At 42.7% G+C, this 15,168-nt stretch overlaps 1 protein-coding gene across 8 annotated transcripts in view; it reads left to right on the forward strand.

The window, feature by feature from the left end:
- crebbpb (CREB binding protein b) overlaps nt 1-15,168 on the forward strand; it is a 52,210-nt gene that overhangs the window by 10,517 nt on the left and 26,525 nt on the right. For all 8 annotated transcript variants that reach the window (XM_031312306.2, XM_031312310.2, XM_031312312.2 and 5 more), the window contains exons 2-3: nt 10,023-10,645; nt 14,494-14,661. In XM_031312306.2, coding sequence (XP_031168166.2) covers nt 10,023-10,645; nt 14,494-14,661 — 791 coding nt within the window. The remainder of the gene's footprint in view (nt 1-10,022; nt 10,646-14,493; nt 14,662-15,168) is intronic.

Below are 15,168 nucleotides of genomic sequence, written 5' to 3' on the forward strand. Positions count from 1 at the left end.
ATATTTTGTCTCGGGGCTGTCTCCTTTTGGAGGTTGGTGGGCCAGCCACACGATTTAGTATCTTTAACCACGCCTGCAATATCTTTTGTTTAAGGTTCATCTAAACGTAACGTTTCCAGCATGAGTTTAAATGCACCTTCAGGAAGACAGGAACTTCAGAGAGTTGGGACGGCACTGCACAATAACACATCGTGTTTAAACTGTACTGCCTGCCTAATTGTGTCCTCAGTTGAGTGTTCATTTAATGCCTTTTGTAATTCATCAAGGTTTCCCGAACCTTCTTCACGTATGTGAAATGAGTTGTGCTGCTCCTGAGTTTTTCCTTAACACTACCAGTCTGATGGAAAAGGAATGTATCCAGAATTGACCTGTTCTTAATTTTACAATGTCCCATCTACGTGTTTTTAACCTCCCTAAAACATGAACAAAAGTTCATGCAAGCTGAATGGGGACAAAGCACTGAACAATAAGCCATGTCTACGCTCAGGCAGATCATTTTGAAAGATTGTGTTCTTCAACTAAACCCAGAACATGTGAAAAGGAATTCAAACAAAGAGAAACAATAGAAAAACAACAAAAAATATTTTCTTCCTTCCCCGTCCTCTGGTTGACATGTAACCAAACTTTGCTTTTACAGCAATCATTTAGTAAGGAGTGGGAAGACACAGTTCTGGTCCCATCAAGTTAAACCTCTGTTGATGTTTTTTCAGTATAGCCAAAGGTATAATGTGTTTGTTCTTATTGACCTATATTTCTGTTGTCAGACAACTGCACAATATAATTAAACAATGTTTTAATTGAGGCTTGAAAAACGCATATCTTTTGCGACATTTATGCCTCGCGTCCACACTACTCCGGTGTTTCCGAGCCCCTAAAAATGAGACATTTGGAAACACTACTGACCTCGTTTAAGTTAGCAAACTATGGGGTTGCGTTGTAGTCTGGATGGGCAGAAATGGAGACCTTTTTATAATAAGGTAAACATGACGCACGTTAGTCAGTCTTAGTTGTTAGGTAGGCTTACATACCTTTCAGTAAAAGTTTCACCTCGTTGTTGGTCCAAGCAAATAAATCCCTGGTTTTACTTTTTATATTCCAAAATATTTTCAACTTATAGATCCATGATTTCCAACCACAGAGTAAAGTTAACATTCTGCTTCCTGTTAACAACTGCACACGCATGCCCAGTGTATGCGAATGGTGATGTGATATGCGTTGTCAGACTTGTTAAAATGGACGTTTCTGATATGGACCCTAATGGCGTTTTTCCATAACATGGTACCTGCTCTACTCGGCCGCGGTGCCCCATCCTCCATTTTTCCATTGCAGATTTAGTACCGGCTCATGCCTGAGGCGAGCGTGGCTGGTTGTCATAGCGACGCCGCAGGAAACTGCCGTGACCTAACGCGACACACACGCAGAACATCGAAGGTGTGTTGTTTTTGACTCTCGGTATGCAGCCACAAATTTTGTTTCAAAAGAAGCTGGAGGCAGCAAAAAAACCACCGCTGGCTAAACTAAACCCGTCTGTCGCTAGCAATGATGACGCCGTGATTAGTGACGATTAGGGCTGAACGATTTTTGAAAATAATCTAATTGCGATTTTTTTCCCCAAATATTGCGATTGCGATTCGATTATTTTTTTAAGCTTTGTCTTCTGTATTATTCAACAAAGACAAACAATCATTTTATAGTATGAACAACACACAATTACACACTAGACAGTTCAAAAAGTAAAAATATAGTATACACACACACACACACACACACACAACACAACAGTGTATTTTTTTTTACAGTGCACAGAGAGGAGCTGCCTCCAGCCCCTCCCCCTCGTGAAGTTGCGTGCTGCCGTGTGCACTTGTTCAGAGAGGCTATCGTTACGTTAGCTAGTTGCTGGTGTTCTTGCCGTGGGATTAACTGTACTAATAAAACTGTTGAAACACCGCGGCCACGCTGCTGTGAAAGCTCCCCGAACGTCATTTATCAGAGTCTGGTTGTTACCCCTCTCAGTAGCAGCTCCTCCACTCCATATCTTTATAACGGAGCTAACCGCTAATCAGAGCTAGCTAATAGTTGCCAACCGAGCCTTCAGTTCTGCGTGTCTGTATCCATTAACTGCACGTATGGACTCGAACCAGAATAAAACCCTTCATTTTATTAAAATGCTGTAAAAGTTTTAAACTACAACTCAGAGTTGTTTGAATGACAGAAATCTGCTCAAGGTACAGTGTAGCGTTAGCGTGCTAAGTTGATGCTTTCTCTGGAGTGCAGACTGATTTGCTCTAGCGAGTCATGTGACCAAATCGCAGCCTTTGCGATTAGGAAATCGCGTTTTAACATATCGCGATATTATCGCAAATGCAATTACTCGTTCAGCCCTAGTGACGATTCTCTCCGACCAATCGGTAGTCTGCAGGTTTTCACGTCACCTTTTGGTATCAGCTCAGCTCGCTTGGAACCTCGACGGAGGCGATACTAAAAAAAAGTACCTGTTAGCAGGTACCAGGGACTTTTTTCATAATGGAAAACCAAAAAAGGCGAGTACAGTCGAGGCGAGCAGGTACCATGTAATGGAAAAACGGCATAAGTCTCAGTCGGCCAGTTAACAAGCGATTCTGCTCCTTTGCCCTTTTCTAATCAGATGTAGAGCTGTCTGCCGGGCAGCGCTTCACTGCGCTTCCGCCTCCTCTCTGAACCTAACGGTACACACACACAGACCTGCAGGCGCACACTTCTCAGTGAGCGTGACATACTGGGTACCAGAGTGCGACCAAAATGATTGCACTCTGGAGCCCTGTATGGTCAGAAAATGTATACCAAACATTTTCGTGATACACTCAGCCTATATGATAAAAGATCTACAGACATGCTAGCGGCTGTTTAGCACGCTAACATTTGCTAATTGGTACCAAAAACGAACGCTGATTGGAAATTCATTAGTTAGCAGGTATTTAGTCATGACCGATGTATTTTACATATCAAATTTTGACTTGATGATGTGCCAGAGCAAAGGTTAAGGGATCTAACGTTTGTACTAGGGTTGCACGACATTGACAAAATGTGATATTGTGATATCGATTAGGAATATTGCGATTATACACTCACCTAAAGGATTATTAGGAACACCTGTTAAATTTCTCGTTAATGCAATTATCTAATCAACCAATCGCATGGCAGCTGCTTCAATGCATTTAGGGGTGTTGTCCAGGTCAAGACAATCTCCTGAAATCCAAACTGAATGTCCGAATGGGAAAGAAAGGTGATCTAAGCAACTTTGAGCGTGGCATGGTTGTTGGTGCTTAACTGGCCAATGAAATGATCATCATTATAGTGTTTCAAGCGGGCTCTAAATCGAACAGAGCAGACGCAGCTCTCCACAATATATATCCACTTTCGATATATTGAGCAACATGATATTGCGATCAACGATATTGAGTCGATATATCATGCACCCCTAGTTAGGGCTGGGCGATAAATTGATTTTATCGATTAACTCAAATGTGTAGTTAACGTTGATTTGTTTAAATGAAAATCGGTTTTCTCCTTAACATCCGCCGCCAACGCTCCCCTCTGGGCTCCCATAGCTCCAAACGGGCTCAGCCCTCGCCCCGCGCTTTTGCCATAGAGATACACAAACAATATGGCAGCGACAGGGACTAACATTAATTCTTTTCTTAACTACTAGTTTCATTACTTACTTATCCGTAATCTCCGCCGAAATGACCGGCAGCTCGCGGTGCTCTGTCCCCGGCTGAGAGTCACCTATTCTCGGATAACTGAACCACCAGGTACCGCTGACCTAAAGGACCACCATGCGGGGCACCAGAGACGGTGTTGAGGAACTCTTTTGCGGCTCAACACATCTACTAAATGCCGCTGATACGACAGAGCTGTGACGGAGGTCTGTAGCGGCTTAAACAACTAGCAATCGCCGCTTTATAGCACGGAGCTCCTCTTCGACGTTTGTTTCTACCGCTAGTTACTACGAAGGAGCTTGCTACAGGTATTTTCAAGAGACCATGGGATGTTAATGTACGTTACTCAGCAACAGGTGAAAATAGGGGCAAGGTTGCGCAATAACGTTAAAATGATTTGAATTTAGCGAGGAACGAGAAGTGAATTACCTGTATGTGTGAAAACAGCTTTATCTCACGCATCCGTTTGTTTGTTGAATATATAGCAAAGTGGTGGACTGACGTAACGCATGTGTGGCTAAAAACAAAGGATACAAGCTTAGGTAGTGTTTTACAAACCTAGTCTTTGATTTAATCGAAATAGTGGCATGTGTCACGTAGCTCTTCGTTGTAATCGCCATCCAGCAGAGAGAAACGAGCAGAAAAAAAGAACATCTTAAAACGCAAACTAGTGTGATATGCCAGTGTTGCCGCCTTTCTTTCTTATTTCCAGCGGCCCAAATTGGCCCTTCTGGCATTCGCCAGAACTGCCAGATTGCCAGTCCGCCTATGTATGTCCTAATAAGTCACAGTGAGTCACGGCAATGCCGGTAAAGCGGTTGCAAGTGAGGTTACACTTTTCAAAACTCCACGCAGACGGTGTATATAATGACGAGTCGAAAGCTATCGCGAAATGGGTAACGTTAGACTTCCTCTGTGACAGAAATGCACCACAGTGTTCACTATGCCCTATTGACTGACTGACAGGCTGACGTTGTAGGGCAAGCCAACTTTATTTCTATAGCACATTTCAACAACAAAACGCTTTACATAAACCATTAAAGAGCAGTTTAAAAAGAGATATAGAAAATAAAAACAGGCTGAAATAGAATAAGACACAAATACAAGAATAGAAGATTAATTGCAGTGAAAGAAATTCATAATTATTTTATTGTTTGTAGGGACGGGTTTGAGAGGGGAGAGGGAGGTGTTTTGTTTTGAGTGTAAAATGTTCTAAGTAAATAGGATAAACAGGTTTGGAATTATTTTTACAACTGAAATTTATTTTTTGTTATTACAGAGGGAAAGTACCGCAAAAAGATACCGTTGGGTACCGGAACTGAATTCCAGGTACTGGTACCGAGGGGGAAAAGTGAACGGTACCCAACCCTACTGGCCATGCCTTAGTACCTCCTTTTTTGTTTTTCAATTTTGCTGCCTAAATCAAATCTCCAAAGGCAACTTTACCTCTCCAGTGTTCCGTGTACTACTGCATGTTAAAGGCTGCACACTAACTACTTTCCCCATGCTTAGCATGGTCCCTTAGACATTTAATATGTCCCTTTGCCATGATTGCGTAGCAAATTTGCTCCCTCTCTCTTGGGAAGCGATGGTGAGCATCTTACCCTTTCCATCCCACCTCTCTCTGCACAGCCTGTTATTTTCTCCCATACTGAAGAGTCTAATTGGAGATTTTCATGTGGCTGCTGAAAAGCTTTGGGTAAATTACAACCGGCAGCAGCAATGTCCTCTTCAGGTGAGAATAGTGTGACTCAGGTGTTGGGATTCTGTGGTTAGTGGATGCTTCCATTGTCACTGCTTGGCATATGATTGCATGCTGCTGGATATGCTCATCATATCCTTGTTGTATAAAGAGAAAAATCACATCGTACTTTAAGCCTTTTGAAAAGAATAACCATGCTAAAGGCACTTTTTCTCCTTCAGCTAGCTTTTTGGCTCCACTGTATCCTCTCCCTTAATTGGTGTGAATTAAATCTTGTTGGTGCGGAATAGGCCTCGGGCAAGGCACAGGTGCTTGCTCTCAACTATGCACCACACACATCTCTTGTTGTACTCTGAGACTTGTTGCTTTAACCTTGTGCGCTAAAAGGCTGGGCAATCCATTTAAAGCAGGTGGCTGTAATATTTAAGCTCTCATTAATTGCCACTACATTTAATCGATAAACCGGTTATTTTTCTCTCCAACCTCAATAACCCAGTGGCCCCAGACACTGAGCTAGGCATGTAGCTGTTGTGCTGGTAAGATCTTTATTGGCTGACATACACAGGCACACTCGCACCCTCACGTGAAGGACCTTGGCATACAAGTGTGATTTGGACAGCAACCCTTATTAATGTTCTATTAATGTTCTGTGTGTGTTGAGTTGTTGTTTACTTTTTTCTGCACAGCCACAAGAGTGCTCTCAGTTAGAGAGCTAAAGCTTTCCTCTGCAGCTTTTTTCTCGTCCCAAGGACTGAGCTGTTTTATTGTACATGCACATTCGCCCATGTTTGCACAAGCACATTACTACTAACAAGTTACATGTTACGTTTCCAAAATGTGCACTGCAAAGTCACATTGTGTTCTTCAACTCATGATTTAAGTCTTAAATATTACACTAATTCCTACACTTGTACACATCTGTACTCCTACTATGTACATGATAGTCAGGGCTTGACGGTAACTTTTCCCAAGGAGCATGTGTGCTCCTAAGTTGAAAGTAGCACATAAAGAACTTTAGTTAATGCGAGTGAAACGCGGGCACTGTCGAGTAGAGCCTGGATCGGGCCACATTTTTCCGTCCGAACCCGGCCCGAGCCCGACAGAGCCGTGACCGAACCCGGCCCGAGCCCGTCAGGCATTATATTTATGTCCGAGCCCGATACAGTTAAAATCTCGTTTTTTTTTCTCATACTAATGACACATGTACGTTTGTTTGAGTGGAAAGCCCGCTTTTATTAAGCAACTGGAAGGCATTCAGAAATGTCAACAGATGGTCATCAGCGCACACGGGGGAACAAGCTCAGAAAGTTAACCTTTCCTGCTTGCTTCGATTCCGACCGTGATCAGAAAACCAGGGGAGACTGGTTACCTCCAGGGCCGACGTTATATAACGTCGGGGTTAAAATCCAGTTTCTGGAGAGCAGATGAATGAACTTGGCTTTCAGTCTGGGGTTTATCTCGGACACCGCACACACTGTGTAGCCTACAAAACTTAAACTTATTCCACCAACTCTGCTCCGGTCGCATCTACACGTCGGCTTCCTCTTCCTCCATCTCTCTTCTGCCCACTTTACACACCCAGAGAGCTCTCTTAAAGGAGCCGCAGCACCATTTTACAACAAATGCCTTATCACACTGATGTGACCGAGCCCAGCCCGAACCCGACCATTATTTCTAAATATCTGTCCGAACCCGGCCCGGCCCGTCGGGACCCGTCGGGGTCGGGTATCCAGGCCTTACTGTCGAGCCCTGATATTGACGCATGCCAAATGGGCCTTCATGAGCACAGTGTGCACTGTAGACTGGAGAGAGTGTCACTTGAATTCGGTTTTCACTACCTGAGTGGGTAGGCCTTCACCATTGGTTCCCAAACTGGGGAACGTGTACCCCATTCAGAGGTTGAAAGTCTGAAGCGGTACAGGACTGTAAAAAGTTTGGGAAGCACTGGTCTACACAAAGCATTTTGGTAAGCTTTAGGAGCCAAGCTGAGGGCTGGGTGGTATCACCCAAAGTCCATTTTCCTCCACAGCAGTAATGTTACATTGCTTAGCTTCTGTCCCGTTATTTCCAAACTTGGCACAGCTAACGTTGACTCAGCTAGTGTGTGTGGAGAGAAATGTGACAGTAAGGGTTAGGGTTAGAGTTAGAGACTCACATGTCTTTTGATTTAATTAAAGGCATTCATTTTTGAGGATTATGTTATTCTATAATATTGATGAAAAAAAAAAAAACAGTATAGTAGAATCCCAAAATAAAAAAAACAAATACCTACCTAATGAACGCACATCCGAATTAGGGGTACAACGGATCACAAAACTCATGGATCAGATCACGGTTTTGAGTCACAGATCGAAACAATTTAGGATCAGCACAAAAAAGGAGGGACAATATCTTTTTATTATATTTATTACATTACTACCGAACTATTATAAAACACAGCGCATTCAAGCCGGGGAGCGTAGTTTGTTTCCCGGGGAAAACAAAGGACTTTCAACCCGGAAATGCATGTTCCTTGGGAGTGTTTCAATCCAAACCACGATCGTTTTCCTAAACTTAACTAGTCGTTTTGGTGCCTAAACTTAAGTGTCGTCGCCGCATAACGCTCACTTTTGTCGCCTACACTTACCATAATGTCCGCCGACACGACCGGCACCTCGCGGTGCCCCCTATTCTCAGGTAACTCAACTACCAACTGCCGCTGATATGACAGAGCTCTGTAGCCGGCGTCAAGGCTTTTAGAGTTCTTCTGTACCTCCAGTAGCCATGACTGTCTCTATCAGCTGCTTTTAACATGCTTCATTCACGTGAACATACAACTGATTTTAACGTGCCCTGTACACACAAAAAGAAAATTGTTGCCTGTATCTTGTCCCGGTAACCCTCCATGGAGATTTATCAGCCTACTTTAAGTAACAGTGACAGTAAAAATGTATTTCACAGTATTATTATGGTTAAACTTTGCAATTAATCCGTAGTTCACATGCATTCCGAATCGTGAGTGTTGATCCGTACGGGCCACGAATCAACTATGGTCTGTTACACCACTAATCGTCCAGCTCGACTTATTTTGTTGCAAGTTTTGTACATAAGCATGAAAGTGGCACAACATAAAAGTGAAAGCAGTGCTCAGTTTATTTAAATGTGAAAGTGCAATTAAAATATTTTGTCCCTAAAATTAAAGCATGATCGTGATCTCAATATTGATCAAAATAATCAAGCAGCTCTATCGGAGAGTCTCCTTTACGGGTGCAGCAGTGTTTGACCACTCTGGGGAAAGTTATGCTAGAGTTGTAACTTCCGTACAGCTTTTCTAATGAGATAATTTGCATAAAAATGTTTTGATGTAGACATGGAGTTATAAGAGTAGCGTGGGTCCTTTTCAGGAATAGCCTAGAATCTAGGCCCTAGTTTATAGTACGAGTGTATGTGGTTGAGCGAGAAAGTGATGGTGGATGTGCTCAGAGCAGACAGGTTTTAGCGATCGGAGCAGAGAAGAAATTTACAGTAAAGTTTAAGATGGTAGTAAATGTAGGGCTGGGCGAAATGGAGAAAAATTAAATATCACAATGTTTTTGACCAAAATACCTTGATATTGATTGCGATGATACTGTGGGGTTGACTATTGGTGCTTTCACAAAATATTTACACAATTCATTTTTTGATAAATAATCATCAGTATTGTGGATATAATGACTAAGTGGGTAAAGGTACAGTCTGGTAAGTTCAGAAAATTACATCACTTTACTGTAATGCAGCCTTTAAAACTAGGAAAAGACAACACACAATATTACTAGTACAGTGACCGTTCAATTATATGCCTGTTTGGAACAGGCCGATTGCCTGTCTACTACTCAATAGATTTAGGCAGTTAAAGTGAGTGACAACATTTTCAGAGATGCTTTAAATCCTTAAACGTTAAAATAAGCCTAACGAACAGGAAACTGAATGTATCATCTAACAGTTGGTCGTTACCTTAAAGCCCAGGGTGGTCCTATGTGGAATTATTTTGATAATTAATTAATCAATATATAATGATATTTAAATAAATCTTCTAATTCTCTGTTGAAACAAATACCGTATGCCGCATTTCCACTGCATGGTACTACTCGCTCGAAATTGTTCTTCTATGGTTTCACATTAGCAAAAGCTGGGGAGAGTACCAGGGGTCATTTTTTGGTACCACCTCCCTTAAATCCGCCATTTTTAAATGGCCAAGCTACTGTCAATAGCAACTGCAATTTTTTTTATTCACTTGAATTTATAAGAACTGTCAGCCTGCAAAGTTTCGACATACACTACGCTGTACACTATGCCGTAGAAGTGATGAAGTGCAGACGTTGCTCTGTTTGGTTGTGGATAAAAGGATCCAGTGAGAGTGAAGTTGAAGATGATGTTACAGCAGTTTCACATGGCGGCACTTTGACGGTCAGCTTACACTGAGGGGGTACTATCTGCAGTGGTAAACAAAATGGAGATAATTGCTGGTATCAAAAGTGAATCGAGCCAAACCATGCAGTTGAAATGAACCATGTGCTTGGTGGTCAGCAGCTTGTTCTGCTATTGATTAAAGGTGGTGAGTCAATAATGACTAATTCTTATTTCCCTTTCTCTGTCTTCTTTAGATCTTGTGTCTCTGTTTGACCTGGAAAATGACCTTCCAGATGAGCTCATCCCCAATGGAGACTTGGGAATGGGAATGTCCTCTAATGGTGGTCCAGGTGGAGGGGGTCCTGGTCTCAACTCCATCGTCCCTGATGCAGCTGCCAAACACAAGCAGCTGTCTGAACTCCTGCGACCAGGAACCACCTCTATCTTGGGAGGTGGTCTCAACTCTGCCAGCTCCCAACAGGGAGGCATGGTGGGAAGCCAGCTAGGTGCTGTGCTTGGTAAAAGTCCACTTGGGCAGGGATCTCCCAATCACCAGTCTCCCCAGGCCCAGAAAGGAGTTCCAGCAGCTGGACAAGGCAATGGAAGCACAGGCATGGTCTTTAACCAGGCCATGTTAAACAGTGGGCAGGGCCATGGGGTCATGGGCCAGACAGGACAAGTGATGAATGGGGCTCTGGGACAAGCAGGTCGGGGTAGACCTGGCATGCAGTACCAGGGTCAAGGCATGCAGGGGGCACAAGTGGGTGCTGGACCTGGTGTTGGAGGCAGTGTGCTGGCAGAGACACTCACCCAAGGAGGGCCACAGTTGGGTGCACACAACACGTTGAATGCTCAGCAAGCTGGAAACATGAATAAGGTGAGGATCAAAATTCAACTTAATTAGTTCCACAAGTTACAAGTTGTTTGCTCAGCAAGGTACAAGACTGGCACAGCATGGACGATTATAATAATCTGTTAAGCACATAAAATACTAATCACCAAGGTCCACCTGCCAAATGGCTACTGAATGTTCAAATTTTACCAGCCACTCAATAGATTACCATTGTTTTTTTGGCTGGTGGGTGAATCAAATCTACCAGCCGCATGCATATTTTAACAGCATTTGGCTGGTGGATAGTGTTAATTGTGTACTCTGCTAACCAGAGGACAGTCATGTTTGCAAATATATCAAATGTTCACATATCCAGTGTTATCAGTCCTGTTTTCACTTTTATCTTAGATTCACAGTAATTCATTAACCCTAGCAGCTAGGGTTGGGTACCGTATTACTTCTATTGCTGGCTCGTCGTCATTTATCTCCCCTTCACCATGTATTGATTTGTTCTTTTTCCTGGGTCTGCTGGAGTAAGCAGTCACCCAGTTGAGGGGGTTAAATCATCAGTCAAGTGCATCAATCTTTGTGGGGCTAACTTGGACCATCAGAAAGTTTCATGGTACATTGTGCTGGTATGTTTATTACTGCATTCCGATGCCTCACTAATCTGTGTATGCCCGACCACCGGAAACACTGACTACCTAGGCAAGCCTAGGGTCCACAAACAAAACAGAGAAGTTACCTTGGGGCCAATCATTGTGAAGCAGAATTCACCAAGCCACTGTGAGCTGGGTTTAGACTGTGGTTAGACAGGTTAGCTTAAACCCCACTGATGATGCGTTTTTGCAATATAATCTTTTTTTTTAACCTGGCCCAATTTTTGCCACAATGCAGTGCCATTCAGATGCTTTGAATCCTTTGGCAGCAGAGTTTTGCAAATAGAATATTAGTCTTCTTCAAAAATCCCTGGTTAGTTTGACGTAACCAAAAGGCTTCCATACTGATCAGTAAAGGCATTTTTGCTGACTTTAAGGATGGGATTTTTCCTTACTTTTTAAAAATGCATACACTTGAATTAATAGTGACGTTGAGTCATCACTTCATCACTGGTTTGTAGTCCTAGTCAGAAGATGGAAAAAAAATTTTTTGTAACTTTGTTTTTACAGGCAAGTCATTAAGAACAGGTTCTTATTTACAATGGCGGCCTGACAAGTGGCATAGCCACTTAGGGAAAGGGAAGGAGGGCTAGATAAAAAAAATACATTAGAAATACATACAGTTTAGAAATTACATAAATACAATTTGAAATACTACATAGAAAACAAACACTTATAACGAGATAAGTGCACAGGTACATGGGTGAGTAAGAGAGGGAGAAACCATTTAAATTTTTAGCTGGGAAAATTATTATGAACGTTCCAGTCGCGAGCGGCAGCAGATTGAAAAGATGCCAGACCAAAGGCAGTGTTGGTTTTTGGAATGCTTAATTGAAGATGAAGTGAGGGTGTTGTACGTGACAGACTTTGGCTGCAGCAGGTGACCTAAGTAAGGAGGTGATCGGCCAAGAAGGGTCTTGTAAATAAAAGTGAACCAATACCTTACGGCGAATGTGAAGGGAGGGCCAGTTGACAGATGACTATAGGGTGCAGTGGTGTGTATTGAAGGGGGCATTTGTGGCAAACCCGATAGCGGAGTGGTAAAGAGTGAAAGAGAGAAATGATGCACTGGTGAATAAGAACCTGATTCTTTTCTGGTTTCAGATGTTTTTGTTGATGCCCCTTGTTTTCTCTTTGCTTTCTTTTCCACAATTTAAGTCTTCATTTGCTAGTATTCACTCTTTTCCTGCAAACTCCTTTTTCTTCTTTTTCCTCTCTATCTCTCTCTCTCTGGCATATGCTGTCTCACTCTGGGCCTTTGGCCTTTGATAATGGAGCTGTAAATCAGGTTAAGAGGAGCCGGTTTGTGCGTTACTGTTTGGGTGGGGGAGAGAGGGAGGAAAAGAGAAGGACGTGCCAAGAAGAAGGGAAACACTGGAGGCCTTTCCTGTGTGACAGTGCTGTCTTCTAGCCTGGTGACACTCCTCTGTAGTGAGTGTGGATCATCAAGTGGGAGAACCCGTGTGTGAGAGGAGGATGAGGCCACGCTCATGTGTGAAAGGGAAGGGAGGCAGCAGGCAAGCATCTGTGTGTTTCTGTGCAGTGGAGGGGGGAGGGGCAGGCAGCAGTGCTCTGCTCAGCTGTTGAGCAAGCTTCTCTCTGTGTGCCTCCTCCCGTTTCTCTCTCTCTGCTGGGCTGGGCTTGCTCTGTCTGCCTGAGCACTGCTGGCAGTTGGGAACCTCCGCGAAGCAAAGCAGGCTTTATGGAGAAAGGCAGGCAAAAGCAGCAGGCAGATGCATGTTGTGGGCCATCGGAATAAACGAGAAAGAGAAGCTATTCCCTTTCCGAGGCCAATTATGAAATAAAAATGATGCATTCAGGGCTCTAACGTTTCGCGTTTTGGGACGGAAGGTAGACATTGCCTAGTCTATTTCGACAACGTTTCATTTCCGGGATTCTTCAGGTGCCGCCTGAAATTTCGCTGGATGTCCCTAATTTTCGGCCGGATGTCCGTCACCTTCCGCTTTCTTTGTGTTGGCATTCTAAACTCCGGTCAATATATGAGGACTATGGTTAACTGCTCCTCAGATCTCTGCAGAGTAAATCGAGACAGCTAGCTAGACTATCTGTACAATCTTCTGATGCACGACTAAAACAACTTTTGAACGTACACATTCCACCAAAACAACTTCCTTCCCGAGGTTATTTTGCAGAGTCACCATTGCAATTGTGATTGGTTTAAAAAAATTCCAATAAACCAGAGCACGTTTTTCTCCCATCCCGGAATGCTGTGTGGACTAGCCAGACCCTCCTTCGCAGCGCTGTGGAGGTAGGTCTGGCAATGCGAGACTAGACTTTGCCTGACAAAAAAATAACATAACCCATAACGATAATCTCTGACAAAGTTGCCAATGTAGAATCATGAGAGAGTACACAATTCAAGAGTCCCACTGTCACACACACTGAAGTGCACACACAGCGAGATGATGAACCATGGCTGTCAGGCAGTTACGATGGCGTGTACAAAAAAAGGGTAACACAAAATGTACATATATTACAATACATTATTTTTTTTATTTATGAATTGAATAGGGCTGCACGATATGAGGAAAATATCTAATTGTGATTATTTTGACTGATATATGATTTACGACATTGGAGGGAAAGATCATTTTTGGATCATTATTCTCAAATATTGCGGCTCCCTGTGATTTGGATATTGCTCTAGTTCATATTGCGATTTCGATAAAATTGCGATTCATTGTGCAGCCATAGAACTGAATGCATGTGATATGAATCATTTACTGACTATGTATATGGAAATAATTTACTTTGTTGGACAGTTTAAATTGTATTTTGGGAGGGTGGTCAAAAAAGCTAAGTCAGCGCCCTTAACTTTCTACAGATTTTTGTAGACTTGACAATTTTGCTTTTAGTAGTCAGTTCAGCTTCAAGAGACATTGGAGCTAACATTGAGTCATTTTAAGCTGTTTAAGTTTTTAACAGCAGTCCCTCAATTTGTTGCTTATGGTGTAAATGTGAGGCACCAAATCACTCCGACTAAGGCATAATGGAGTAAAACGTTTGGGGAATAAAGACGTAGAGTTGTGCGATATATTTAATTTGTACTAATGCACTGAATCTCAAACTGATTAATTCTCAAATTTGGAAACCGTACCATATGCCTTCTCACAAGAAGACTCTCAGTGCAGGTAAAATATTGATCAACTGTGATGGTATGCTGTATGATATGTAAATTGTCTGACCTCCCTCTGTCCTAATTGACTACTATAGATGGGGATGTCTGGAGCTCCATTTGGCCAGCAGTATGGTCAGGCTGGGGTGCAGCAGATGGGGGCAGTGGGGGTCAACGCCCAACAACTCCAGAACAAGACAGCCCTTTCCAACAACCTGCCCCAATTCCCTGCTGAGCTGAAGGGAGCTGGAAGTGTGCCAAACATGGTGAGTGACACTTGAATCTTTCCCAGTCCGTTTTTTGTTTTAGGTTAATTAGGGAAAACCTATTCTCTACATTAATCTGTATCCACAATATCAATGTGTTGCACATGGCAGCGAAACAAAGATAAATGTTAAACACAAATGTGCTGAAGGGCATTGGTACTATATATAAATATACTGCTGCTATACAATACACACTCATAGTATGCAGGTTCTATTTTCAAAATCTGTAAAAATGTTCTTCGACATATGCTGTTCTTTAGACTCACTATTACTTCACACGTTACCTCCTTTGCACACATGAGCACACAGTCTGCAACTATTAAAGTATCATGCATACTAGCTTCGTTCTTCGCTCCTAGCCTTGCACTTTCATAAGGAGAGTTGTCATAGACATCTTTAAGAAACCTTGACATGCTACCATAAAGGACCCTTTGTTTCCTTTTTTACGTTGTTAAGTATTGGAAATAAAGCAAATGCATTGCACATAGTTTTTAACAGACTGCCACC

Source organism: Sander lucioperca, chromosome 21 (assembly GCF_008315115.2).
Source record: "Sander lucioperca isolate FBNREF2018 chromosome 21, SLUC_FBN_1.2, whole genome shotgun sequence".
NCBI classification, from domain to species: Eukaryota; Metazoa; Chordata; class Actinopteri; order Perciformes; family Percidae; genus Sander; species Sander lucioperca.